Raw genomic sequence first — 27,219 nt, 5'->3', positions numbered from 1 at the left:
AGCATTTACTAACTCTTCTCCTTTCACTCCTATTCACTCAGGCTTATATGCTTACACTGCACTGCCCATAAATCCTGCTAACAGCTTTACAGTTTTTAACCCTTTCTCATTATGCTGAGAAAGTCCTCTGTTCCTAACATCCTTTTTCTTTTTTAACTCTTGCTGGCCAAAAGGAGGAGGCTGGGTCACCAGTTGACAGTAAACAGGAGGTATTTGGTGTCTGGTGATTTGGTCTCTGTCTGTATACCTGTCTTTGTCCATCCACCTTTTTTTTTTTCTTGCTCCAAGTAGAACTATATCTGTCTAGTTATATCTCACTCTCTCTGCCTGTCCTCCACTGTATTTGTCTAAGTGTGGCAGTCAACACTTATCACAGAAAAAACAAAACTGCACCACATGAACAAGTGATGGCTGCAAAGGTTGTCTTGACATATTTGTCATATTTAAGCATCCCAGCAAACATTTGACAGACAGTGATTGGTACAATGGGGCCAACGTTCAGCTGAAGCTCAGTTTTCACAATCTGATATACTAAAAAAGCTTTAGACACTGCATTTATATAAGAGAGACTTCTGTCTTTATTCACAATTAATAAGAGCAGCTGTGACAACTACAACAACACTCAACTTTTATTTTGGTGCTATATTTGCATGCCATATCAATATCTGTTCAATTACAAAATGTCTACTGGGATGTATTTTCAATAATTTCCAAATGATCAACTTTGTCTTGGCATGGTAACAAATGGCCAAATCTAGCCTTCCAGTCTGTCTGTCTGCCTGTCTCCCTTATTGACCTTCCTTCTACCATCCTGTCTCTGCACCTTGTTCCTGCACTCTCTGACCCTGCACTCTTCACCTGTCGTGCTTGCCCATTCTCCTGCCCCAACTCAGCTCTCTCAGTTGGACCAGGAGACCACACCTCGGCACAAACAGGAGGTACAGGTTCCTGTCTTCAGCCCTTGTACTGTTGGTGTGTGTGCCGCTGTTCTTCAGGGGTTTTTACAGAGTGAGATTTGTCTGCATCTACAGCCTTGGATCAAGGAATGTTTTTGTATTTCTTTTGAAATGTTGAGGAGATTTAAAACATCTACCAGCCATGAGTAGAATACTTAATACTTAATATTTAGCTTTGAAAGTCTCAGGTGAAATACCTCTTTACTGTAGACATGAGACAGAAATGATCCCTTTTATTTCCCAAGTGCCTATAAAGCTATATTTTGGGATATTATACTCTCTATTCAGCGGTGGAAGAAGTACTCAGATCATTTACTTGAGTAAAAGTAATGGCAAAAAAATGTAAAAATACTCAATTACAAATTTAACTCTATTATTCTAAATACTACTATGAAGTACAGAAATATTATCAGCAAAATGTACTTAATGTATCAAAAGTAAAAGCACTTGTTCTGCAGAAAAATGTCCCCTGTGACTGAAAGATGCTGTTCAATGTGGATCTGAGTCTATCTACCTCTGGTTGTCTCTTTCCTTTGACTTTATTAGCATTCATGCAGCCTAGTAGTACCACTTGAAGTTATAAAATGCAACTGAACAGCAGTATTCACCACATTTGCTATAAAATGTGGGTTTGTGTGGCCAAACAAGGTCATAAAAAATATGATTCCAATTTGGACTTTATTTTAATGTGGACATTCTTTATTCTGTCTTCTATTTAGTTTTCTGTAAATAAGGGTCTGCTAAAACAAGACTATCAAAGTGGTTCATAGAAAACCTACAATACAAATCAAAGATGGTGAAGCTTGAAAACATGTGCTGCGTATTTTACACCTGAAAAGGAGTAAATAAGGAACCTTAAACAGTAAAAAAGACTGCAAATGACTGCGTTGTTATTCCCCTACTGATGACATTTTACATCATTATACAGTATTTTACATTTTTATATGTGAGAAGCTTAGGGGGGGAATGTCTCTTTGCTGGAAATGCATCGACATCTGAAACATGACATGGAGACACAACTAGATACTGCTCTTTGCCAAAAACCACTGGACCAACCATTGGTTTAATGTTTTGCAATGAACTGCATTTTATAAGCTTATTATATATTTTTTTGAATGAAGAATCCTAATATGTAAACTAACTAGTAACTACAGTTATCGGAAGGGTGTAGAGGAGTGAAAAGTACAATATCTAATAGGAGAGGCATAAAGTAGCAGAAAATGTCAATAATACTGTTATGTTCAATAATTGTACATAAATACAACACTTGAGGGAATGTACATAATTACTTTCCACCACACAAACAAAATAAATGTAGAATTTTAATTAGTAAACAAAGTTAATATAAGTTACATATTCATTTCTTCATTCATTTATTCTACTATGCAATAAGCGCCTTGATTGTCGTGTTCGTTCGTGTCTTAAAAACTAATTCTGTTGTAACTATACTTGTTCTTTGTTTTCTGTGGGCTTCAGTAGCATCTTAAATCTCATTTCTTCATGAGCTACAGCACAGAGCGGTAAAACACTAGCATAACCTCTAGTTAGCATAAGCAATTTACATTGTATCTTCTGTGTATATGCTTTATTATCTCATAGCCTGTTCAGTCGTGCATATCAGACAGCAACGTGTGATGTGTTGATGTGAGCACAGCTGATGAAAAATCCTGCTAATGCCCTTTGCTCTTTCTGTTTTTATTTTTCTTCTTCCATACATTTCCCTGCAGTTTCTGGATAAGTCGCAGGACGTCTTGCTGAAGCACCAGGCCAGTATCAACGAGCTGAAGAGAGCCCTGAGGGAGCCCAACAGCAAGCTGATGAACCGCGAGAAGCGTCTGTCAGCAACCTCCCCAACCGGCACACCAGAGAAAAAGGCTGTGAGTTGGGGATCAAGGAGGGGATGGGGGTTGGGGTCTGTTGGCTTTAAGGTACACTATGGTCAATATCTCATATCCAGCGAACTCTGATGCTTGACATTCCATTAAAGGGCATTGATGTTCCAGTCTGGCCGCTGTCATGTTGAATTCTTCTGACTGCTTGACTCGAGGCAAAACGAGTCATATTTATGTCACATGGAGACACTTGTCTTGCAGGTTTTTTGTGTTCTCTTATCATTATCTTTGAATATTTCAACCCTGAAGATATACTGCACCTGTAAGACTGTAAACAAAAGAACAAACAAACATGATTGGTGAAGAAAGTTCTGGTTACATAATTTTTTGTCCTACAGACAGTTCAAACAGGTATCTTCTGTGCAAAGATATTACTGCTCACAGGAACAAACATACCAGCCTGCAGTTTATTTTAAGATCTGTGTGTATAATGAAGGCATTCTGCCTATCTCTGGTGTACCAGAATAATTCAGACAATATCTCAGAGGTACTTGAAGATGACTGACAAGTAGCACAGAAGGAAGCATCTTGATGAGATTAGTTTCAAGATGTTTTTGATACTTACTCAATGTGAGGCACTTGAGAAATACAGTAATTATCAGTTATCTTTTTTCCTTGATTGCCTAACAGAGACAGAGTTTTCTTTATGCCAGATCACGGAAGCTCTTGAGCTTTGATCACATTTTGGTAATTACGCTATTGAAGATAGAGCAGTAAGATTGCAGTTTTCAGATATTATAGCTCTGTCTTTGCTGGTCCTCAGACAATTTCTCATCTGCTGTCTGGGACAAGCAGATTATGCCCATAGAATGTCAAACGTTGTCTGCGGCAGAAAATCTAATCTGCCGTGTGTCTTATTCCAGGAAAGAGGGGGGATTATTATTCTGTTTGACTGACAGTCGAAGGTTGAGAAAGTCTTGGTGCTCTTGAATGTTTCCAAGAGATTCAATGGAACTCAACCCTTTGATGTAGTTACAGAAAAAATATTTGCATTGCAAATGTCTGCTGATTTGGTATTGTGGATTTAGTGGCTGTCAGGTACACAGGATTACATGTTTTTAGTTTGAACTTCATTAAAAAGTTTCTTCGGAATAATTCCTGTTAGCACAGATTCTTTCTGCCTTTTCCATTTTCTGCCATTTGCCGTCTGTCTTGCATGAAATGGTTTGTTGTGCATCTTCCTACTCTCTCATTTCAAGTCTGAGCTCTAATGGCTGTTCTTCCTTCTTTTTTAAACTCTCTCCTCTGCCTCGTGTCGGCCAGTTGGTGGGCCGAGCGGTGGGAAAGGACCCTGTTAACAACCTTTCTGTTGAGGGTTTCGTCCAGAAGACTCTGGTGACTTCACCTGAGGTTGCACATCTCTCACTCTTCATCTTTCATAGATATAACATTTGTGGTTTGGTGAAATGTACTGCCCACTGTGCAATACTATCACTCATATGTCTTTGATCTCTTATTTAAGAAAATACGATGACATATCGTATAATTAATCCGTAAATACAAATGCATGGTTACCCAAACTTCACCATTCAAATGATTGTGGAGATTTCATTATCTGCAGCAGCTGTGCTTGGCATGTCTAACTGTGTTTAATCTATACCAACATGTAGGGCTCTGAGGAGTGGGTATTGATTGAAAAACAAGAAACTTATCAACAGGACCATGACTGGAAGGCAGAAGAAAAGAACAAATCTCTCACATCTGATTCCTCATGGGAGAAAAAGGAGCTGGAAAAAGAGATAGACGTTGCCAAGATGATACATATTGAGGTAACAGGGTCTGACAGAAAAGAAATGAAAAGCCATATTAATGAATTTCCGTCAACAAAGTTGTCCAGAGAGGCAGATGTATACTCTGAACCTTGGCCGACAAACAAAAGTCGTTTTGTGATTCAATTATCTGAGAATGCAGACTTGTTTCAAGACAAATCTCAAAGTACAGCATCTCAAGCCTCAGACCCTGAGGCAAACAATGATGAAGCCCCAGGCCCGCACCAGATAAAGGAATGCACATCTTCTAAACCAAGGAAAAAGAGAAGACCCCAGAGCTTAAACCTGGGAATGCCTGCAGAGCTCACCTACAGTAAAGGAGGCAGTGATTCATCTGGAGAAGAAAATGAGGGCTCAGAATCGGAGAAAATGTCTGAAACAGGAAATCATAGTGAATCATCCTCGCTGGTGATGATGAAAGATGATCAGGGATCAAGAAAGGATCAGTCTGTCAGCGTTTATGAAGACAGCAAACAGGAGGATATATCAATAGGAGAGAGTAGGGAGATCTCCATTCAAGGAACAGAACAGGTAAAGAGAAAAGTGAGTCAAGTTGGGGCAGCAGACATCGATTTAGGCTCAGTGAATGGACCTGGAAAGGTAGAACACGATAGTTCATTGGCAGGTGTTAAAGGGGAGTGTGTGATGAAGGTAAGAGGGAAGGGCCTTATTGACAATAAAGAGCTAGCAGAGGTAAAACTGCGACAGGTCAGAACACATGAGAGAAAGATCAGCAGTTCTGGGGGAGAGGATATTGAGGTTGTCCTGGGAGACAGAGGTCAGAGGACGTCTCTCAACCGGCTGTCGGGCAGCTACCAGTCGGAAATCACCAGGATTGTTCCTCTTAAGCCAGAACGGTCAAAGAGCATAGCGTGTAAGGATGAAAGGGACAGGTCAGGACAGGACGAGCCCACACGAGCCATCAGAAGAGAATACCGCTGGTCAGTCGGCTCTCCAGAGGGATCATCAGACATGAACTGGACTGACGTTTCCGCCTTCCATCCAGCATTCACAGCAGATCTGGAGGGCACCGCGAAAACAGAACAACCTGAAGATAGCTATCAGACTGGTAGAGGACCCACAGAGAGTCAATCGTTCGGCTCAAAGATTTCAGTGCTTCCCAAAATGGCTCCTCCAGCCCCGCCAGTGAAAACACAGAAGGCCAGGGAGTCTGGACTAATACTGCGGAACAGCCGAAATGCTGGCAGGGAGCCAAGCCTGGACGCAGCCAAGAAGAGACACTCGGTAACTCTGCTTGGCATCTGCTATTCAGTCATTGGAAATAAAGCATCGCATGAGCTTCAGACAGACTCGCACGCCATTTTTCTTTTTTTCTACGTTTTCAGTGACTTGAAACACTCATCCATCTTTACTGTACGTTCCTGTATGAAGAGCAGGCGGAGTGGTACTTTTACTCCGTCAGTGCATTTGCCCGTAAAAAGTTTGGACTTTTCCCTACATAGCAACCCAATTTATCCCCTCCCATTGTCCTAAACATGCAACACACTGTTTGGCAAATCTGAACAGTACAGCTCACCACTTACTGTGAAAGTAAAAAAAAAAAAAAAAAAGAAAAAAAAAATCAATATCTCATGTTTTGGTTGTTGGTTTGTCTTCACTCTTCTCTAACTTGTGAGCCTTAAATTGGCTTCCTGCTCACGTTGTTCCCTGTCAGAGTGTGGCAAGGAAAGAAAGGCTCACATATTATCATTGCTCTGATGATTTTTGCACATCTCCATGCCATTTTCAAAGTGGAAACACAAAACAAACAGTTTATTGCATACTAATGCTACAAATGTAATCACTCATTTGCGGAAGAAAGGGTGAAAAGTACTGTCATTCATTACTTTATCACAGACAGCTATTATCTCCCAAAATTGGAGATAAATGGAGTATAGAATTGGTTTGGGCACAGATCATTGAGAAACTACATCAAATTAATAAACTCACATCAACAGAATTCAAAAAATGCCCCTTGATTATTCAGAGTGGTAATAATGAATCATAAATCAGATGCTTTTTTTCCCCCTCAACCTCACCTGGATAGAAAGCCAAGCACTTTTTCACACATTGGTTCCTCCAACTGTGAAACCCCAGTAGGCAGTGAGCAGCCAGACACCACAATTCAGTGCCTGACAGTCAGATTTGCTGCTTTCATTTCACTGTTGGTATCATTAGGAGCTTGCACGCGTTTGGCACTGGAATGAAAGGAATTTCAAGTGAATAGACATGACAGCTTTCATCATTTCCAACCTTTTCATCTGAGTCAAGCGCTTGCATATATTGGATTAAACAGGCATGAGAAGAGGTGTTGCGTTAGCTCTGAGTGTGCAAACGACCTCACTGGTGAGTGACAATCATATCCAGATCAGATTGAACTCGGGGAGTGTGGGAAAATATTACGTGCTCTTCCAAACATGTGGACCCGCTCTCACAGTCATTTTGACAGGCTTTGAAATGCACCGTGGCACCTTTTTATTGGACTTTAACAATATTTTTTGAATGCTCACTTGTTGAAATTCAAGGTGCGTAGTGTTACATCAAGTTGTTCAATGAGTGGCTGCTGCTATGCTGAAAACCTGCTCATTATACAAACTGCATGATTCTCTTGTCCTGCCTCTGCTAATTCTAACAATGAAACTTGGCTGTAGATGTTGTTTTTGTTGTGGTAAGCTCACCTCCTTTCTGTCCTCTGAGTACGGCTCGAAATTTTAGCCTGAATCCATTTGGACCTGACTGGATCTGAACAGACCCAGTGGGCTTGGATTGGGTCTGGCTGAATTTCTCACCTAAACTTGGGTTTTGAGTCATTTAAAAGACATTAAAAATACTGATTTAGTAGGTACTTATTAGCAAACCACTTGCAGTTTTCGGCTATACTCAGATTTGGACTCTTAATCAGCAGTAAACCAGGATCCCAGTTTAGGTTTGGACTGAAATATTTTGAGCTCAGAACATACTGAACTCATATTTTCAGACCTCAGTCAAGCTCTGCTGTTAAGATTTGTGTCTGTGTGGTGGTCTGTCAGTCCACTTCAGCTTGTGCTAACCTTCAGATGCTCTCTGTGCTCTTTCCTCTGCTTCCCCCTGCAGGAGCCTGTCTCTACTCCTTCCATTTACGAAGCACCGTTTGCTGATTTCAAGGTTATTCATTTGTATTTAAACCCTCCTTCATATGCTACACCCATCATCTCTTTTCCTCTCCCTCGTGGGTAAACTGCATGTCTCCTAACTGACTGCATCACTTTCTTCTGATACATAAAAAAAAAAAATAGCCCAAAGCTGTAAAGGATGAAATGTATTACTTTTCACTGGCTACTCAGCTGCCTCCATCCATCACCATGATGAGAGCTTGAATTGAATGCGTGGGTTGATGACAGAATCCCTTGCACTTGGCTATTGCTGGCATGATCCAGTGTTTATTTTGATTTAATTAGCAATAGAACTTGTAATACACAATTAAAGTAATTACTTAAAATAATAAGTTAAATTATTTTAAATTGGCTGACAGGGGAGCTTCATTGTAATTCAACGGCTTAAACCAACTATTTTGCTTCCCAGCCCTCATCATTTTTTCCCCCTTGTTTTATTTGAATGCTTTTCGAGGCCTGTTGCCTACAAAGGTAGAGAGCAGTATCTCTGAAAAATGTAACATAATGGATAAGAAGATTTTAATGCCTTTATTTCATGCCTTTTTATGCTGATTATTCTACTCAATTGCCATAGAACCTATAATACCAAAAAATCCCGATACTGCATGGATGTTGACTTTGGATGAGTTTCAGAGAATGCTGTGAGAAACTGCAGTCCAAAAAAAAAAAGAGTTATTTCAGCTTTCTTGTCCATTTAAATAATTTAAGAACATAAACTTTATTTTGATTATTTACAGTCCATAGCTCATTGTGATTAAATGCATCTCAGTTTTGCTGTGGGTGTCTAGCTATTTTAGTTATTCAAAGGTGTCATAACCACACCAATCAAATTAATTCCACTAGTCAACAGAAGAGATTGCAACTGAGATCTGCTAAGCTAGTTACCATTTACTGTTATTTTCTCCATCATAACTGGATTTCAATACTGACTCATTTTAGTTATTTGAAATAAGAAATTGAATTGAAGATGTCAGTTCATCAGGGTGGAATAGATATATTTCAGTTACATAAAAATTAAGTAAGTAGTCAGTAAAGTAGTTTTAAATAAGTAAATTTAGCTTTAGCTAAGGTTAGCGATGGTTGGCTGCAGTGTGCAATTACTGCAGTTTGGTTTTTATCTTGGTTTTGTTGTAACTGCATATTTAAAAAGCACTATATTTCTATGGCATAATCATTTTTAATAGTAAAGCGGATGTCAAAAAGTCTTTTACCTTTGTAGGGTCCAGTAATTCACAAAATAGAAGCAACCCCTTGTCCAAACCCACAGGTTTGGAACCAGTGTTGTAATTCAAACCCATTCATCATCCTGCAGTTGTTCATTTTTGACACTGTTGCATGCTCTATGATTTTCTACTGTATGTTCATTATACATTCAACCCAGTCTCTTCAATCTGCATACCAATATCTTAACTTTACACTTTCAAAGTGCGTGCAGTGCATACACCAAAGTCCAATTTTACTTGCAGGTGATTCGCCAATCCTTCCCATCAACTTCTGTGGAGAGCACACCAGACCAGAGACCAGTCTCACATCAAAAGGTGTTATAGCTATGACGGTCTGTGTCCACATCATGTGACTGTCAAGTTTCTTTCATTGCAGCAAAAACAAAAAAAATGGCGGACATTCCTTATTCTCAGTGGAAAATGCAATATTTTAAGATAGTTTCAGCATTAACATGTGTTTTGATAACATTTCTAGTGAGATATGTGCATTTTACTTTCATAATCTTCGTTCAGTGAATGTATATGATGTTTAGTTTGTCAGTTATCATGGGACATTCTTGCAGGCTTTCTATTGTTGCTATCTATGGTGGTTGCTATGGATGCTGCTGTCACTGAAACCACATAGTTGCGTAATCATTGTCTTTGCATTGTGTAGTTATCAGAGCTGTTATGTTACTTGTGTTATTTTATTTAATGGTTTGATGATGTTCTTTCAATAAAAGCTTAGATTTTTGAGCACCCCTGGGATGACTTGAATTTGAAATTCAGAATTTGAAGCTTTGTGATTGGCTGACTGGAGGACTTACCACCCAGAAGTGTTTTCCTCACTGTCACTGTGTTATGGTTGTCTTTTAATTCTTCAATTCTCAGTAATAGTTTTGTTTTTGTTATCAAAACGCATTTTGATGTTGAAACTTTTTAAAATATTGCATTTTCTATTGAGAATGAAAAGAATGTCAGACATTTTTTTGCTTTTGCTGCAATGAAATAAATTTGACAGACCGAGACCGATGTAGCCATCACACGTTTTAATATGAGACTGGGGACGCATCTGCTCTGGGAATGCTGGGAAGGATTGGCGTATGCACTGCATGCAATTTGACAGTGTGAAGTCGTGTTATTTGTATGCAGATTGAAGAGACCGGGTTGATACACTGCATGTACAGTGGATTTGATTTTGGATCCTCCATGAATCCCGGCATACACACCACCTTCAAACATAAGGATGATACTTCCATCCCATTCCATGTCATCTACGTCATCAGTCTGAAGTTATGTAACCTCAGAGTGTGATCCTCTATCTGTACCTGCACCAGAAGGAGCTCAGTGACAGGAGGCCCCAGCAGAGCGTAGCCTCAGAGGAGGAGCAGGAGAGGGACACCGTGGCCTGCATGAGGGAAATCCACTTGGGCATCGAACGCAAGTGCTCCAGCATGACGGTCAGCTCCACATCCAGCCTAGAGGCTGAGGTCGACTTCACTGTCATCACAGATCTCCACTCCGGCATGGAGGACTTCTCTAAAGGCATGTCGGAGCTGGGAGAGAGGGATCGACATCCCGAAGTGGGCCGGGAGGACTTTGAGGAAACCTCCAGGTTCTACTCTGCGCGTCTAATGGGGTCCCGGGACAAGTCTCCCATAGAGGAGAAGCTTCCTGAGGAGGGCATGCATCATGAGGTAGAGAGATGAATGTATTCATCCTTCATCACCATCACCTACTGGATTCACCCTGCCTGGCTGGACTGAGTGCCATAACTACCAGCACATGCACTTCTTATTTTTTTACGCTTTCTTATTTTTTCTCATTGTGTTAGAATTTTGTTCATGTTTTATTTTGTTGTCCACATTTTAGTCTGTTTTGTTTTGTTAATTGATTCATTTAGTTTTTTGATGTATTCTTTTCTGAATGTTTAATTCATTTTATTTTAAATTGCTTAAATGTTTCTTTGAATTTCACTGTCGCTGCATCATAATTTGCATGCAGTCATCAAGCAAAACAACATAATAAAAGAATTGTATTTCAGACTTTGTTTTTTTTAAGCTTACAGAATTCAGATGCTTTGCTCTGAAAAATATGCTGCTCATAAACGATGTGTCATTTGTCCTACATCCTCAGGCGTCTTGTTGTGGTGCTTGCTGTTGTCTGACCATGCTGTTTGTGTTTTACACAGCCTCCAGTGGCAAAGAGAGACCCCAGTGCTGTGAGTATGGCCCAAATGCTCAAGAGGGCCGGCAGCAAGACAGAGACGCATACGAATGGATCAGAAGTCCACCCCAACATCATGAATGTCTCACCACAGGTAAAGCAACAACAAGAAGATTGAATCTGCAATGGCAAACATTACTGTATTGTCATGTATAATATGTTGCTGTGAATTTGTGGAATAGTTTGACATTTTGAGAAATACACTTATTTGCTGTCTTGCTGAGAGTTAGATGAGAAGATGGATAATCCTCTCATATCTATTCAATATAAAGCTACCGCCGACAGCATGTTAGCTTAGCATAAAGAAACTATAAAAATATTTTGGCTGGGTGCAGTGACTTCCTTGAGTTGCCTGGCAACTGGCAACTGTGGAAGTTACTGTTGTTTTTACAATTCGGTTTTTATATGAATTAAACAAAGAACATATTAACAGAACATGTTAATTAGTGAGCTAGGTGCTAGTAAGTGGATTTTGTTACTTTTCCCCCTGTTTTCAGTCAATATGTCAAGCTAAGCTAAGTGGCTACTGACTATAGCTTCATATTTATCCCACAGACATGAGAGTGATATCAATCTACTCGTCTAACTCTCAGTGAAAGCGAATAAGTTAAAAGTCAAACAATTTTTTTAACGTTTTTTTTTTTTTTATATTTAATTGTTTTTACAATGTTGGATTTATCATATGCAGCTTTTCTTTGTGTCATATTTTATACATACTGCTGATACATTTTAAGCTACAGTTTTACAGGGTGAAGTTAGGACAATACTCACCATAGGATCAATCCCGTCAGTCACCCAACAAATCACCTAAACGAATAGCAATGAAGAATCAAATATTTTTGCAGAGCTCTGGAGTTGGTCTTGATTAGAAGAAGAGACATTTTCTTCTACAGTGAAAGCTGTATTCCCCAGACATAGATGACATAATAGCATTATTATGGAGTGATTAAAGTATTGACAGTGTATTAATGAGGATGATGAAACCAGGTGGGAATCCCATTCATCTCCAGAGGCAATTGAATGCAGGCTTCCTGTCCCATAGGTGATTTATTAAAATGCTGGGCTCTTCAGCCATTTAGCTAATGGTGTGGATGAACTCAGGCAGTAATGTGGAGAGGGTGCCTTTGAAGTGGCAGCTCAGTGTTCAGTCACATTTTCAAAGATGTCAGTGTAAGCCACGGTAGTGTGTATGTATCTGCAGCAAATGGAGGATGACATCATCTATAGGCAGGCAAAGATCTCCAGCACTGACATTGTTGTGCCAGCAGAGGGAGACATGTCATATCTGTTCCTCAACAGCACAAAGGCTCGGCCTGTGACTCTGTACCAGCTGTCTGCATGTCAGTGACGGGCTTTGAATTGGGTAGCATTGCCACCAGACTGTACGAAAGTGAATTTGTTCAGCTTGAGGATTGCCTTCATAAACAAGTCATCAAATATACACGTGCTGATATTGGTTTGATTATCAGTCACCGCTATGAAATACAATACAAAACCTTTGACAAGGTATTGAGGCAAAGCATTGTCACTGATTCATTTTAAATGCTAAAGAAATTTTTATTGCTTATCATTAAATCATAATTTTTAAAGATGATTAGTTGAATAAATGTATACAATACTAAAATAAAGCAGGAGTTTGTGGCTCAAATATACAGTATATAAATAATCATAGTACACAGCATTTTGTTGTTTTAAGGAGCATTACTCAACTTGTTTTTGCACTTGGAGACCTTTTAAAGTTGACAGTTGGTGAAGTGTTAGCACACAGTCGCCTACACATCCAGAAGACATGGAGCAACTGAAGAATTCATGTTTTTAGCAACCTGATAATTGAAAGTCCAATATTCCTGCTCCTTTTTGCTCTGGTTTGGCCTTATCCCTTGGCAGGAATCTGGCTCTTTAGCTGCTAAATACCCAGCTGTGTTCACCAGCTAGTTTTTGTTTGTCTGCAGTTTGGAGGTGAGCAGGTAGCACACAGAGGGTTTATCAGAGCACTTTGCTGAAAACAGCTACCTGTTCCTGCTGGAAACAATGTTGAGGAGAGCAGTGAGAATCAACCAAACAGTAAAGCTGAAGGAGAATTAAAACAGTGATTTGGTGTCACTTCAAGTGACATCTTTCACATTACACATAATCATTTGGCCCATTGTTAAGATAAAAATACCTAGTGCAGCTTTAAAGACTTTTGCAGGACAATAAAGAAGAAATAACACATTCTTCCTCGAACAAAAACAATTTTAAGCAATATAATGCACTATTGGAGTTTTGCTGCTTCTCGACCTTAGCTAGTCAGCACGACCAGTTGCTTATGGTGGCTAACGTTAGCTATCTAACGTTAGCAAGTTGGATAGATATGACTGTATAGACATTAATGAGTCAGTTTGTTGACCTCTGCATTTTAGCACATTACAGATAAATATTATATTATACAAATAATACCAAAAGTAAAACAAGAAGTAAACACCATACCTTCTCCGGAAATATGTTCGTTGTTTCCTGCTTGTGTCCCTTAAACCCTTTCAACTTCGGCTATATATTTTTTTGTGTGGCTCCTTTAATGATGTGTAACTTTATGCTGATTACCCATAGTAATGTTTCTCTATATGATCACCTAATGCATTTCTTTAATGTAGCTCACTGCACACAAGTATGTTTACAAGTAGTAGTATGTACAAGTAGTATTCTCTCTCTCCTTCAGAACTACGGAGTCGTCAGCCCGCGAGAGGCTCCTGCTGCCCCTAAAGAAAATGGCTCCCCTGTAAGTATCACATCAGTGTGGTGACTGTGTGTGTGTGTGTGTGTGTGTGTGTGTGTGTGTGTGTGTGTGTGTGTGTGTGTGTGTGTGTGTGGTGGCGGCGGCAGAGTAAAAAACTGCAGCCATTGTGCTGTTGCTGTCCCCTTTTTTAGACTTGACCTTTACTTCATATCCCTCTGAATAAATAGAAAAATAATTAACGTCAGAAAGACATCTGCATTGTCTGTGTCCTGTGTCTGCCAAATGTTCACAGGATGTGGCATTTGATGTCATGGTTATGACTCAGATTTGGGAAACTAGGCCAGTAGTTGTGGTTAGGAGCATTTAGATGAGTACATGAATTTTCCTAATGCTGGGGATAACTCTGACTACTCTGATTCTCTACTCTAATTTCTGTGCTAATTAGTAACTCTGAGCATAACTTTCTCAAACTCTTATTTTGTTACTGTCATTTTCCTGTAAATGTGTTATTTCATCGTTATTCATCATTCATATGTCATTGCACTTCTTCCTATTTTTAAAAGGGCATGGGGCTCACCTGATAATTTCGCAAAAGCAAGTATATCTGCAATAACCAAATGATACATAGTGTCCAACTGAAATTAGAGCATATCTGCTTCATGAATCACTTATCCTGTGTTCTCCTTTGATCAGAAACCAAAAGGGAGACATTTGTATTTTAAATTCTTTGATTTCATGATGGTGCCCCATAGTTATGCATTAATTGGGGAACATACTGTTCTGTTATCTGTCTACATAGCTGGAGACCTTATTTTGATACAGCAAATCAAATCAATCATAGACAGAGCAGACGGTCACACTAAGCCTGATAGCATCCTGCTACACAACACAAGAGCTACAGACTCTGAACAACAACCCACATGAGCTTTCCTGCTAAAGTCTCCTTCTTATCTAACTTACAAACATGAACACAAGTCTTGTCCTGCACCTTAGCTTGTTGGACGAGCCAAGATGCAGCACATTAAACAGCATGTAAATGTATCAGCAATTGTCACTTCGGTCCGGTTAGATGCTGGTTCAGTTGTTGCTCTTCAAAATCCCTGTTAGCGACACGCTGTCTGTTCATGACTTGTAGCTCCAGCAGTTTGTTGACTTTGTGTTTGTTCCCTACAGTGCAACACCAGCATACTGACAGCTGCTGTCAATCAAACAAGACACTGACATGCCCCTTCAGCCAGCTGAGACAAAAATACCTTGTTTCATCATTTTAATAATACAAAACTATTAGGAACACATTTAAAAACTACATTGGCATTATTTGTGACTGCAAAAAGGGATGAATAAATGTGATCTCAGGTAGACTTTAATATATAGATACTTCATTCTCTTTGATATGTTAACCTGTTCTCTGTGTATACTTTGTGTGTGTTACACACAAAACAGATGATAATTTGTGGTTTGAGAAGGCTGCCTCCACCATCCCTGGCCTGTTACCACTCCTGAACAATACCAATCTACCATTTAGCATTCTTAACAAAAACAAAATCCACCGAGTATAATGCCCAATAATGTGTCAGTTTCTACACATATATGATTTCTTTTGAATAATTCATGTTAGCAATATTCTCGTTTTCAAAAACAACATACAGTATGTTAAAGGGGTGCAATCATAATAAAGCCATTGCTCCATCATGGTTTTGTTTGGGAAGGAAGTGCACTAGTATTGCATGTTTTTTGTAATTTACTTTGTATAAAGGTTATTAGGGACACATCACACACACACACACACACACACACACACACACACACACACACACACACACACACACACACACACATACACACATAAAAAAAATGAACAAGGGGAGGACCCATCTTTAAAACAAACAACAACAAAATACATATATATGTACATATTAATATCAACCCACATTAATTGTGCACATGAAAGAAAAAAAAAATTGGATTTGATTCCTTAATGTAAGGATTTTATTATTATACAAAGTCAGGCCTCATTGTTGACGTATGGGTAAGCCATTTTGACCAATTTTTATCAAAGACATCAATTTGAATTCTTAGTTTAAATGTAATTCTCTCTATAGTGTATATATATTGTAAATTAGGTCAGTTCATTCACTTATGGTTGGTGTGTCCTTCTTAAGCCATTTTCTGCTCAAAGCCTTTTTTCAAAGCACTAACGGCACTCTAAACACGTATTTATCTCACTTTGCACAGTGAAGCTCTTCTATATCACCAAGGTACGTTATCCCAAAAGTCAAATTAATATTCTTATTAAAAACTGCTTCCAGGATATTGTGGACACTTCTCCAAAATGGAGCCACAGGGGGACAACAGTCAGATTAGAGTCGTTGATCTTTTGAATCACATTCTTCCAGCTAAATTGTCTCCAGGAGGGAGAGCTTGTCATCAACTATTGCTGTCTGCAGATCTTGTCCCATTCTCCCTGTGTTATTGTAAAATTACCATCTGCTTCCCAATATCGCTTTAATATTCAAAATACAGTTTTGAAGAGCAAAATATAATTTATAAATGACTTTTTGATAAGTAGCATGTTCGTGGGCGTTTTGAAAAATATCAAGGATATCTTCTCTCATTATGCTGTCATCTTTTGGAAGTTTCTTGCCAATAAAATCTCTAGTTTGTAAATATCTAAAGTGATCCTGATTCTGCAGATTAAAGTTGTCCTTCAGCTCCTAAAAGCTCAAAACCATACCTCGATTTAAGAGAGTAAAATACGCACTAAGACCATTTCCAGTCCAGCTTCTAAACCTTCTGTCATATTTATTGGACATGAAGTCAAAGGCAAACCACCTGAAGATTTCAACCCTGTCCCTCAGGTGGTGTCGTTTAATTATTTCAATCCATATCTTTTGGGAGCATGTTATCCAAGGGTAATTGGAATCTGAAAGTTGACTGGTTAATGAAGGGTCTCTAACTAATATGTTTACTGGTAGTCCCTTTTCCATTGAGCTTTCTATCTATTTCCATACATCTAAAGCTGGGTTTACACGAGCCAACTAGTGGCCTGTGTTCTGTTCTTTTAAGTTTAGTTTGAACTTGTGTGAGTCAGGCCTTTGAGTCTGTCATTTAAAAAGGTTCATACAACATAAAGGAGATTGAGACCCCTCACTGAGACAACAGTACATGTTGCTTACAAGCATGTGTGTGTGTGCTGGTGTTTGTGTCTGCAGTGTGCACTGCTGTGTGTGTGTGTGTGGTAGTGTGTGAACATGGCAGAATAACTCCCCTCTAATGAATGCTCTGTAGGTAAAAGCCGGCACCCAGGGCAGGGAGTCTGTTGTGTCCCCGCTGACCATCACCGCTGAGAGTGTCACCTCAGCAACCACAACCCAAGTTACCAAGGTAACTCCTTACCGGTTCCCATAGTTACAGTTTAATGATTGGAGCTTGGAGTCTGCCCACCACATCTTTATCTTATGATGCACACTTAAATATTTTTCATCACCCCTTGCTGACATGCTGAAAAGTAGACCACCACATAAAAATGAATAGACTGATAAACCTCTAGACGTAATTTTTCATCCTGTCGTCAAATAAATACTCTGCGTCTCTGTTGCTAAGAGCTACTGCATAAAACAACAGGATTCATTTTATCTCCACTCCATGTTTGTTGTTCTAAACCATAAGTATCTGCTGCGTCTTTACTGAGAAAATCATCTGGTGCACAAAAGATGCACTTAATGTTTGAGAAGACACAGAACTGATACAGAAACACAACAGGAACAAAGATAGAAGTAAAAAATATAATAAAACAATAGTTTTGATTGCCACTTGAGCTTGTCTCTCACTGTATGTACTCTGCAGACTGTGAAAGGAGGCTACTCAGAGACCAGAATTGAGAAAAGGATTATAATCACAGGAGATGATGATGTGGACCAACATCAGGTGAGAAGGAGTATTACTGAACACCTGCACTTTATGCTCAATAAGTCAGAAAGAACTGGAAGTTAATATGTGAAGTATATGACCCAGGCTTTGATGTTTCACGTCCTCAGGCCCTCGCCATGGCAATCCAAGAGGCCAAGCAGCAGCATCCTGACATGCTGGTGACAAAAGCAGTGGTTATCAGGGAAACAGAGTCTCCCACTGAGGAGCTGCAGCAGAAAGCAGAGGTACGTCATGACTGCAGGTTACAAGATTACTGAGCTTCCTGTTTAATGAACTGGGCTAATATGTATAAAACCACTCAAGCACATCAAAATTTGTAAATATTCCTCAGACTTGATCTTGGCTCCCAAATTATTTAAGAGCTCTAGAGGTCAATTAGCAGTGACTACTTTCCATATTTTGGAAATGAAAAGTTGATAAAAGATACAACTATACAACATGAAAAGGTTCATGACATGATGGATTTAGCGTGAATACAATCAAATGTTCTGATGTTTGTGTGATTCCTCCTAATGTTTACATTAACCACATTAAGTGTATAACTATGAAATGTGTAATAAATTATTATATCAGCTGAGCTGTGAAATACAAGAAGTTTGAAACTGTGAATAGCAAAACAGAGAAATGACAAATTGAGCTGATTAAACTTGCCAGTAAGCCAGTAAATTCATAATACCGCCACAGATGAGTATCACTTAGGATGGTCATTATATCCTTCGTTAACCCATTTAAAAGTTGTATGAATAATATCAAATATATTTATATTTTCTGCAGGGGAAAATATCTAAAATACTGTTATTGTTTTTTTTAAATTGTTTTTCTTCTTAAATGTTTGACTATACTTCAGCCTGCAAGAGCTGGATATAATGAATGACGTGTAATCTTAATCATGACAAGGACTGTATGAAGCTTTGATGACTGATGTGATGTGACACATGACGTTTAGAGGTCTCCCATTGGCTGGTGCAGTGCTAGAGTGAGGGCATTTTGGGTAGAAATGACTGTTTTGTTGAGTCACTGCAGTCAGCACTGAAGAGTCATACTTAAACTTTTACTTACTTTTACTTTTACTAAGAATTTGACTCTTGAGTCAATGCTAAGGACCATTCTTCAGACCATTTCTTTCAAGTTTTATACAAACAGATCTGTGTGTTGCTGTCTTATTGCAGTCCTGATTGGTCATGGTGGCTCCTGAGACGGGGGACAGGAGAGGATCCTCCAGCTGTGTGTCTCCTGCCCCGCCCCGCAGTATGCCACCAACCTGATAAGAGGACTCTCTACCCCCACTGTGTACACACCGACACGAGAACAGACTGCGCTCCATGAAGCAGTAGACCTCCACTTCTGTCCCTTTAGACAAACCAACTGTGACTCTAGCCTCTGACCCGACCCGGCCTCCCGTCCTGTCCCGGCCCATCCCAGCCCTCCACCTTCCTACGGAACAGGAAACGTCTTCTATCGGATGACTTACGTTTGGTTTATTCAGGTGGAGTTATGTAAGACTGAAAGTGAAACCCGGTCACAGCTGTTACTCTTTGAATTTACCTCCGTTAGAGTCATTTGTCTGAAACTTTACTTGTATATTATTTAACTCATTTAACACAATTTGACTCTTTTGAACCCCTGAGTATCATTTGATGCGTTTTTAACCCCAACCCCCCTCCAGGCCCAATACCCCCCCCCCCCCCCCCCCCCCCAAAAAAACAAAAAAAATCACTTCTTTATTTTTTAAGGTCCTAAACATCCTCCATGTGCTACTGTCATACATGAAATTAATATATAAGAGCAGAGAGGAGGGTTGGGTGAAAGGATGGGGACAATGCTGGTTGGGGTGGGGGAGGTTGGTGCCAAGTGGCAAGAGGCAGCCTTTTTGCTTGTTGCTGCCACCTCCTGGCCATGACACCTTCAGTATAATCAACAGCTGTCTTATTAGCTTTTTACATTTTTATCTATAGAGGATCTAATTTATGTTCAGTGTTTGCTTGTTTATGAAATATGTATAATATCAGATGATTATAATCTGCATGATTCAATTAAAACAAAAATAGCAGAGGGAATGAAAAAAGAAAAAAAAAATGTGGACACATCCACATCTGAAATCCCATGAGAACTGCGGAGATGATGAGACTGAGCACCTTTGGAGAAACTGTAAGGATCACTGGGCCAACAAGTGGTGGACACATCCTGATGTTGATGGACTCTACTGAAGAACAGACAGCAGACAGCTGGAACTCTGCTTTGGTCCCAGTCTCCAGCATACAAACATCACTGTCCTCGTCCCATCCACCCCCCCACACCCACCCCTACCCTCACTGTGACTGTTTTCATTTTATTGTCAGCTCGCCATCAACATAAAAGAAATGCTGGTCACACATTTTGGGCACAGATTTAGAATTTTTCCAAATTTAATATAAATAACCTTTTATCTAATAAGTTTCAGAAATGTGATGATATGTTGATGATCTTACTTGATTTTACTGACTTCCATCAGGAAACAGAGTTTGTATGTTATTCTTGTGATCTTTGACATTTCAGTCTTCAGGTGTGAACATGCTAGCATCTCTCTGTTGAGGTTGAAATGATCTGACTTGTGAAAGACCATCATTTTTTATCCTGTTACTTTGCTCAATGCTGCGTTTCACTGGAGATCTTACAAAGTTAATCAAAAAGATCTCAAAACTAGAAACCAGTTTTGCCAAATTGTGAAGCGGTGATGCAATGAAGAGAAATGCAGTAAATTGGTGGACTGGCCTTTGGTCATTTAGTTGGCTGTCAGTACTGACATCATATCCATTACTTTTACCAGCTGAAATTGAGTTTCTTTTTTGGCTACTTGGGGGCAGCGCAACAAGATGTAAACACAACATTGACATATAATCACCTAATAAAGCTGTCATGGCAAACTGTTAGCAAACAGTTGTCTATTTAGCATCCAGCAGATATGGAGCAACATTATCATTCATTTGAAGTCATATTTCTGGTGAATGTAAGTCCAGTACTCACTCTCCTGTTTTGCTCTCTATCAACTCCTGAGGGAAATATTTGACTCTTTAGCTGCTAAATGCTCCACTGTGTTCACCAGCTAGCTGCTAACTTTATTTGCAGTTTGGTGCTGAGCATGTAGTGCACATGGAGTTTATCAGAACTTTTTTTTTCCAGGAAACAGCTGCTGGCTATGGTTGGAAATGATGGTGAAAGCAGTGAGAGTGAACCAAAACATTAAAGTTGCAGGCTCGAAAACCAAAACAATGAGCTGAAAGACTGCAGAGTCAGGTGATGATTCTCTGTGGGTTTGTTACTATGAACAACACCTTGTACCTTACATGTAGTCTTTTGATTCATTTGTGATATAAAAAATCTAACTATAGCAGCTTTAAACAGCAATTTACAGCTCATATGTGCATGTTCACAAACACTGCCTGAAAGGTTCAAAACCACAAGATTAACATGGGTACTTTATTGTTTTCTGTTGGATTAACTCTTTAAGTTATGGTGTATGAGTCTGTAATTGTATTTATAGGAGTGGTGAATGTGAGGCCTGTGTTTTTCCTCCCTGTTTCCCTTCCAGACAAAGCCGAAAGTCATAGTGTGACATATTGAAACGCCGTCTATCCACAGAACCTGTTGGCTGTCACATAACATATATCCTGGATGACCTTTAATACTATACTATGCATTGCTTATCATACATAAGAATCCCTCTGATAGAGCCTGACCCATGTTAGCCTTGTTGCTGTCATTGTTAACTTCGTGCTACTGTTAACCAAAGCAGTGAAGCGCACTGCTTGTGAGATTTGCAATAAGCAGCCATTATTCTTATCCTCTGTCCTCTAAAGGGAGAAAACTGTGAACTCTCATGCGTAACAAAGCGTAACCAAAACCTATAACAAAGAGTTAGTGATATTCAAAGGAGCCTTCCAACACTTGTGACCATGGCTTTTGTCGCCCTTGTTGTCTAATCCGCCCATGCCCTGACTTGAACCTGTCGACCTGCTGTTGATATGTCTGTGGAAACGAGATTCCCAAACTGATGACTTGTATATTCTATTTTGCTCTATTTTTTATTTTATCTGGTCATATGACACTGGACTGTTGTGAAAGCACTTGCTTGCTATGATAGCAGCACATATACTGTAAACTGTTGGGAAAACTCAAATGACCTGTCTTTGCTGTAGTATTGGACACACTACTGATGGAAGAGAAACAACTGTAGGCATCAGGAGAGAGGTTGTGTACTGTGGGTGAGGTGGTGAGTTGAAGGATGGAAGGCCTGTATCTACATATAAATATCCATACTTCTGTGTATTATCCTGTAAAGTATGTAGAAATTGAAAGGAGCAAGGATGTGTTTTCAGTTTGCGGTTAAAAAGATGCAATAGAAATGTCACATGATTGGGTGCCTTATGTTTGGAGTTGTGCTTATGTGAGCAGGAGCCACAGTTATCTGTTCTCAGCTGAAAGTGCTGTTAATAACCATGAGGCAGATGTAGAAATGACCACTCCTCTGAGTCCAAGGTGAGAAGGAGCTGTCTTGAAAGTGAATTACTGCAATGTAAAGGATGTGACATTGAGCGCAGTAAAAAGGGAAAGTCTTTCTGAACGGGAACTGTTAGTCCTCAATGAGATGAAAACATTTATTGGTCCCATTAAAGTAGAAACCAGCATAGTACAGGTTATGGATATGAACTTTTTTGCCCCATGAAGAGCATCGAACTGCTCTGCTGTTTTGCCTCCACCTTCAATTCTCCACTGCCTTTTGCTCTACATTCCCCTAGTGCTCGGTGGTGTGTATTTGCTGTATTTGCTTTCAGTCTAAATGGAAAACATACATGCATAAATAAATGTCTCAGTATGATTCAAACACTGTCTCTGATTCTGAAAGGAGGGGAGAGGGATTTCACTTTGAAAAGTTACCCATAGTGAAGAAGTTGAACTTGAGATGTTTTCTTTTTGTTTACTTAATTATATGGCTTGAGAATTACAGACAATAATAATTCATCATATGTAATAAAGGGCTTTTTGTAATATCAGATGAATTGAGGTATTGTTATTGTAGTATAACAGGAAATGTAACTTGTTATGCATTGCCATCTTGTGGCCAAATTCAGTACATATGATGGGTGCAGACTAAAACTATTTGTGTGCTCTCAGCACCACCTAGTGCATTTTCTGACAATTTCACTCAATTTAAAGGACTTTACACTCAAATTAATAGACTATGCCATTGACAGTCAGCATGTATGTGTTATTCACACAGAAGATTTACTGCTACAACCTCCAGCCCTTAAGTACTCTGATTAAATAACCCTGATGATGTCATCAAGGGAGATTGCAGCTTTTTAACAAAAAGCCTGCGTTTCAAACGTAGGACATGGAGTGTGAGGGATGTGGGGATTTATCAAGCATGGCGTGTCTAGTACTGACAATCTATTGAGTTGCATTATAGGAAATGAAGGATCTGGCAGTAGGGTGAGCCATAGGGACTAAAAGTCAGGATATCTTGGCCTCTGCTGCTTTGATTTTGAGATGTTAATAAACAGTCTCTCCCCTTTTTAATGAAAGAGAATGATTTATTTTCTCCCCTTAGCTGTTTTATTGGTGTAATCTAGATTTCCAGTCATTCAATTCAATACTGTATTCTTAACAAATGCCATTAAAAACCTTTGCTGAGGCCAGAGGGAGAATATTTCTATATGTCAGTTCTCAAATGGGTCTATATGTATCGAGAGATGGACCAACAGAGCTTGACATTGTTCTATAAATCAATAATCTTTATTAACACAGTATAAACAATAAATAGCAACAGAGGAAACCCTCATGTAGAGCGTATATGGACAGTAGACCCAGTACATCTCAGAGGGGCTGACTGAGAAGCATAGACATGGGGCCAATGATGGTTCAGGTACAGTATACACAAACCAATCAGATGCATGAACCTTGCATGTTCCTAAAGCCATTCAGTCAGTTTGCAAATAGACAGAAGAGAGAGGACAAAGTACAGTCATGCTGAGCAACAGTTAGCTACAGTATGAAACAGAGTTATTACATAAAAACCAAGTAAATCATCTCTTTAGAAAGGTTCTTTTATATAAATGATTTGAAGTGTACAAAACAGTATATTACACATTTCGTGATGCATGATTCTGAGCAAGACCCAGTAGCCTACAGTACACTTCCCTTCAAAGTACTACAAACTACTTAACTGGATTACAAGCTACATACAGACTGCACTGTACCTCTGTACCACAGCAGTCCCACATGGCATCAGGAGACTATGGGAAAAAAGGAAAAGATCAGCAGCATCATCTTTTATTAAGAATACACACCTATAAAAATGCACCAGGCCTCATATATTGCCAATATCCCATCCAAAACAGCAGAATGCCATTCAAACTAACCTCAGTAACCTCAGCATTGACACAAAGGATGCTGGGCCCCCCAATCCTGACAACATACAGAATCTATCAACACAGCAGCATGTAAACATCACCGCGGCTGCTTCATAGTTCTACGTTTCTAATGTTTTCGATATACATATGATAAGTTAAGGCTCTTTAAGGACCTGAGGATTTTGAACATATGATGAGGCACACAGAAGGCAAAGAATAGCTCTACACACAGGGCTAACTGAAAGAATGAGGAGCATGAGACAGCCACAAGGGTCCGGTCACCAGTGCAGTTCAACGGCCAAGGCAGAGGAACCCAGGGGAGACGCTCTCCAAAACAGCATGCTGCTATTACTGGTAACAAGGTCGGCAACTATCACATGGATAGCTTTAAGGACTTCATCGACTTTTTGGGAATTCCTGGTCTTCTTACCCCAGAGGAATGGCACCAAAATCGTGGCATGCTAACGCTAAAGCATCCAGCGTGTTGATGGCTAGGTTTGAAAAAGTTTGAACCTATTTTAGGACCGCACGGGTTACAATATGTATGCTGAAAGAGTCACTGGCTCTGAAATGATGCCTTCCTTCTTTGTTCTGTGTAAGATGAGAGTTCAGCCAAAGCTTCAGCAGTCTGAGTTAGCCGAATCAAGAAGCAGGTATCTTTTTCTTGGTAGTCATGTGTAGGTTTATTGATGGTGTTTTGTCTCAACAGTAAACCTACATTCAACCAGGATGTATCCTGTGACTGCAGCTCAGAAAGGAAACACTACAGGAAATATTTTACTAAAAAGAATGTAACTTTGGGAAATACCCACTTGAACTGGCTAACTCAGACTGCTGATATAAGCTTAAACTGAACTTTTGATGACCTTTTTGCACAAAATGAGGACCATGGATTTTTTTCCTCATCTTTCACGGTGTAGTCATGCTACAAACAGCCAGTATGGACAGAATGGCATGTGAGTATTGTATTAAGATAGACTTGAAAAAATCCTGGACCAATCCTTAATGTAGTTGGCGCCAATGAACATTATCTGATGAAAGTTATACTTACTTACTTGTGCTCTTCGCCCCCTCCACCTGTCACGGTCTTTAGCAACTAATTATGCCTCACCCCATAAGAGACCCATCTCCAGCAATTCTATAGTGTTCGCCAGGTGATCTTTGGTTGGCATTGTATCCGTTTTCCTGATTGTGTCCATTTGAGAGTCACTTTTGGGATTTGCTCTGGGGGCATTCATAGTATGTGTCCAAGTCATCATCATCTCATCATAAATGGTATTTAATTTCTGAGATCACATCTTGGCAGCCAGTCTTTATGTAGAGCTCCTTATTTGGGCCAGAATATATGTCAAATATTTCACAGGCAGTCATTGTGAAATGAGCTGACTTTGTTCATGTTGCATTTGGTTATTCGCCAGCACTCAGCCCCATATAGTAGAACTGGCTTGACCAAGGAGTTATACGAGTGAATTTTGGTTTTGAGGCTGTAGGTGTTGGATTTACAGATGTTATGGAGTCTTGCGTAGGTGCTGCGAGCTGGATATCTTTTTGGGCTCCATTGTCCTGACTAATCAGACTTCCCATTTGGTGGTGTTGATGATGAGGCCTGTTTGTTGAGCATACTTGATGAGTCGATCAGTTTTTTCTTGCAAATGTTTGACATTTGTGGAAAGGACAGCAAGATCATCAGCAAAGTCAAGAACTTCAAGCTGGCTAGAGAGGGTCTTCTGGGTGCCTCGATGTCTGTCAGCAGTTGTTTTTCACATAATCCAATAGATGACAGTCAAGAAGAGACTGGAGGAGAGAATCCAGCCTTGGTGTACTCCAGATTGTACAGGGAATCACTCGGAGATGGTATTGCCAAGTATGACACTGCATTCAAAGTCGTCATAAAACTTCCCCATTAGTGAGACTATGTTATGAGGGATGAAAGTTATAATTGTTTTTTATTCTGCATTTTCTATTGACATTTTAAGAGAAAATCTTAGTTTCCTCTTTAATGAAATCCACCTTGAATCAAATTTAGCTGGCATCACCCAGTTTGCTAGCGCTAACACTTTAGCAGTATGGTAAAGCATTAGTGTGCTGTCTTGACAGATGATTTTAGATGCTAATCCTCTCTTCACATACTGGGTAAGAAACCCAGTAATGACAAACCAACATGTCGATGCAGCCCTTTGAGTGAAACATTTTTGAAATATTGCAGAAACAGAAACACAGATATGTAACAGATGACGGTTAATCGTTGATTCAATTGAAAAAAATGACTGATCTGTTAGAACCAAAGTTACAAGACTCATCTTATTTTAGAAGACAAAAGGTTCGCTGTCAAAATTTGATGTTATTTCGCCATGCACTTAATTGTTCTCGCCCCAATAAGCCCAGACCGACTTCAAATTGATTAAGAAAAAAAATCTATAAAAGCTCAACATGTCATACAAAAAGATGCATATAGGACATTTTTCTCTTTATTTTTCCTATGAAAGCTGCTTTGGTAACAACATAGTAACGACATCGGTCAATCTCCTTTACTTAGCCTGGGTGCTGAAGGGGACTCCTTCCCTGTCATCTCACTGGCGTGTTTTTTTTTTGTATTTTTTTTTTAAATTTTCTTCAGCGTCTTCCTTCTGCCTCTAAAATCAAAATGAATGGGTCTAGTTACACCAGAGTGGGCTGTGTTTGCGTTCCGCCGTAGAGCTGTCTCCACATCAGATGCAACGTCTGCTGGGAGCCGTTTGTCATAAAGATGTCCGTGCTGTGAAAGACAGTGCTATTGTACTGAGGGCTGATAGAGTGGAGACCTTGGATGCTGAGCCGACTGCGTTGGGGCCTGAAAAGGTATTGAAAAGAATGAGGCTGTCAGTCTGTTGTTTGCTGTGAAAAAAACCCCCAAAAAACCCCTGACGTTTTGGCATTTAATTTTTTAATCAACCGCCTCTCCAGTCTGCTTTAGTAATTACGAGCTTAAAACATTAATTTCTAAAAAT

At 39.6% G+C, this 27,219-nt stretch overlaps 2 protein-coding genes across 12 annotated transcripts in view; one reads left to right on the top strand and one right to left on the bottom strand.

Annotated features, from left to right (window-relative positions):
* The window catches only part of LOC137182058 (band 4.1-like protein 1), an 80,489-nt gene extending 57,616 nt beyond the window's left edge, over positions 1-22,873 (top strand). For 3 of the 9 annotated variants that reach the window (XM_067588321.1, XM_067588323.1, XM_067588322.1), the window contains exons 13-23: positions 2,684-2,833; positions 4,112-4,198; positions 4,459-5,862; positions 7,711-7,761; positions 10,309-10,668; positions 11,163-11,291; positions 13,896-13,955; positions 17,202-17,297; positions 17,760-17,840; positions 17,951-18,067; positions 19,013-22,873. In XM_067588321.1, the coding sequence (XP_067444422.1) occupies positions 2,684-2,833; positions 4,112-4,198; positions 4,459-5,862; positions 7,711-7,761; positions 10,309-10,668; positions 11,163-11,291; positions 13,896-13,955; positions 17,202-17,297; positions 17,760-17,840; positions 17,951-18,067; positions 19,013-19,018 (2,541 nt within the window). In that variant the 3' untranslated portion in view covers positions 19,019-22,873. The remainder of the gene's footprint in view (positions 1-2,683; positions 2,834-4,111; positions 4,199-4,458; positions 5,863-7,710; positions 7,762-10,308; positions 10,669-11,162; positions 11,292-13,895; positions 13,956-17,201; positions 17,298-17,759; positions 17,841-17,950; positions 18,068-19,012) is intronic. The other 6 variants (XM_067588324.1, XM_067588326.1, XM_067588325.1 and 3 more) reach the window with 6 other exon arrangements.
* A 743-nt stretch (positions 22,874-23,616) lies between these two features.
* cntn4 (contactin 4) overlaps positions 23,617-27,219 on the bottom strand; it is a 157,926-nt gene continuing 154,323 nt past the window's right edge. For all 3 annotated transcript variants that reach the window (XM_067588319.1, XM_067588318.1, XM_067588320.1), the window contains one exon: positions 23,617-27,062. In XM_067588319.1, coding sequence (XP_067444420.1) covers positions 26,971-27,062 — 92 coding nt within the window. In that variant the 3' untranslated portion in view covers positions 23,617-26,970. The remainder of the gene's footprint in view (positions 27,063-27,219) is intronic.

The sequence above is a fragment of the Thunnus thynnus genome, chromosome 4, assembly GCF_963924715.1.
Source record: "Thunnus thynnus chromosome 4, fThuThy2.1, whole genome shotgun sequence".
Taxonomy (NCBI): Eukaryota; Metazoa; Chordata; class Actinopteri; order Scombriformes; family Scombridae; genus Thunnus; species Thunnus thynnus.
The sequence above is the reverse complement of the archived record's forward strand: the minus strand, read 5'-3'. Positions and strand labels throughout refer to the sequence as shown.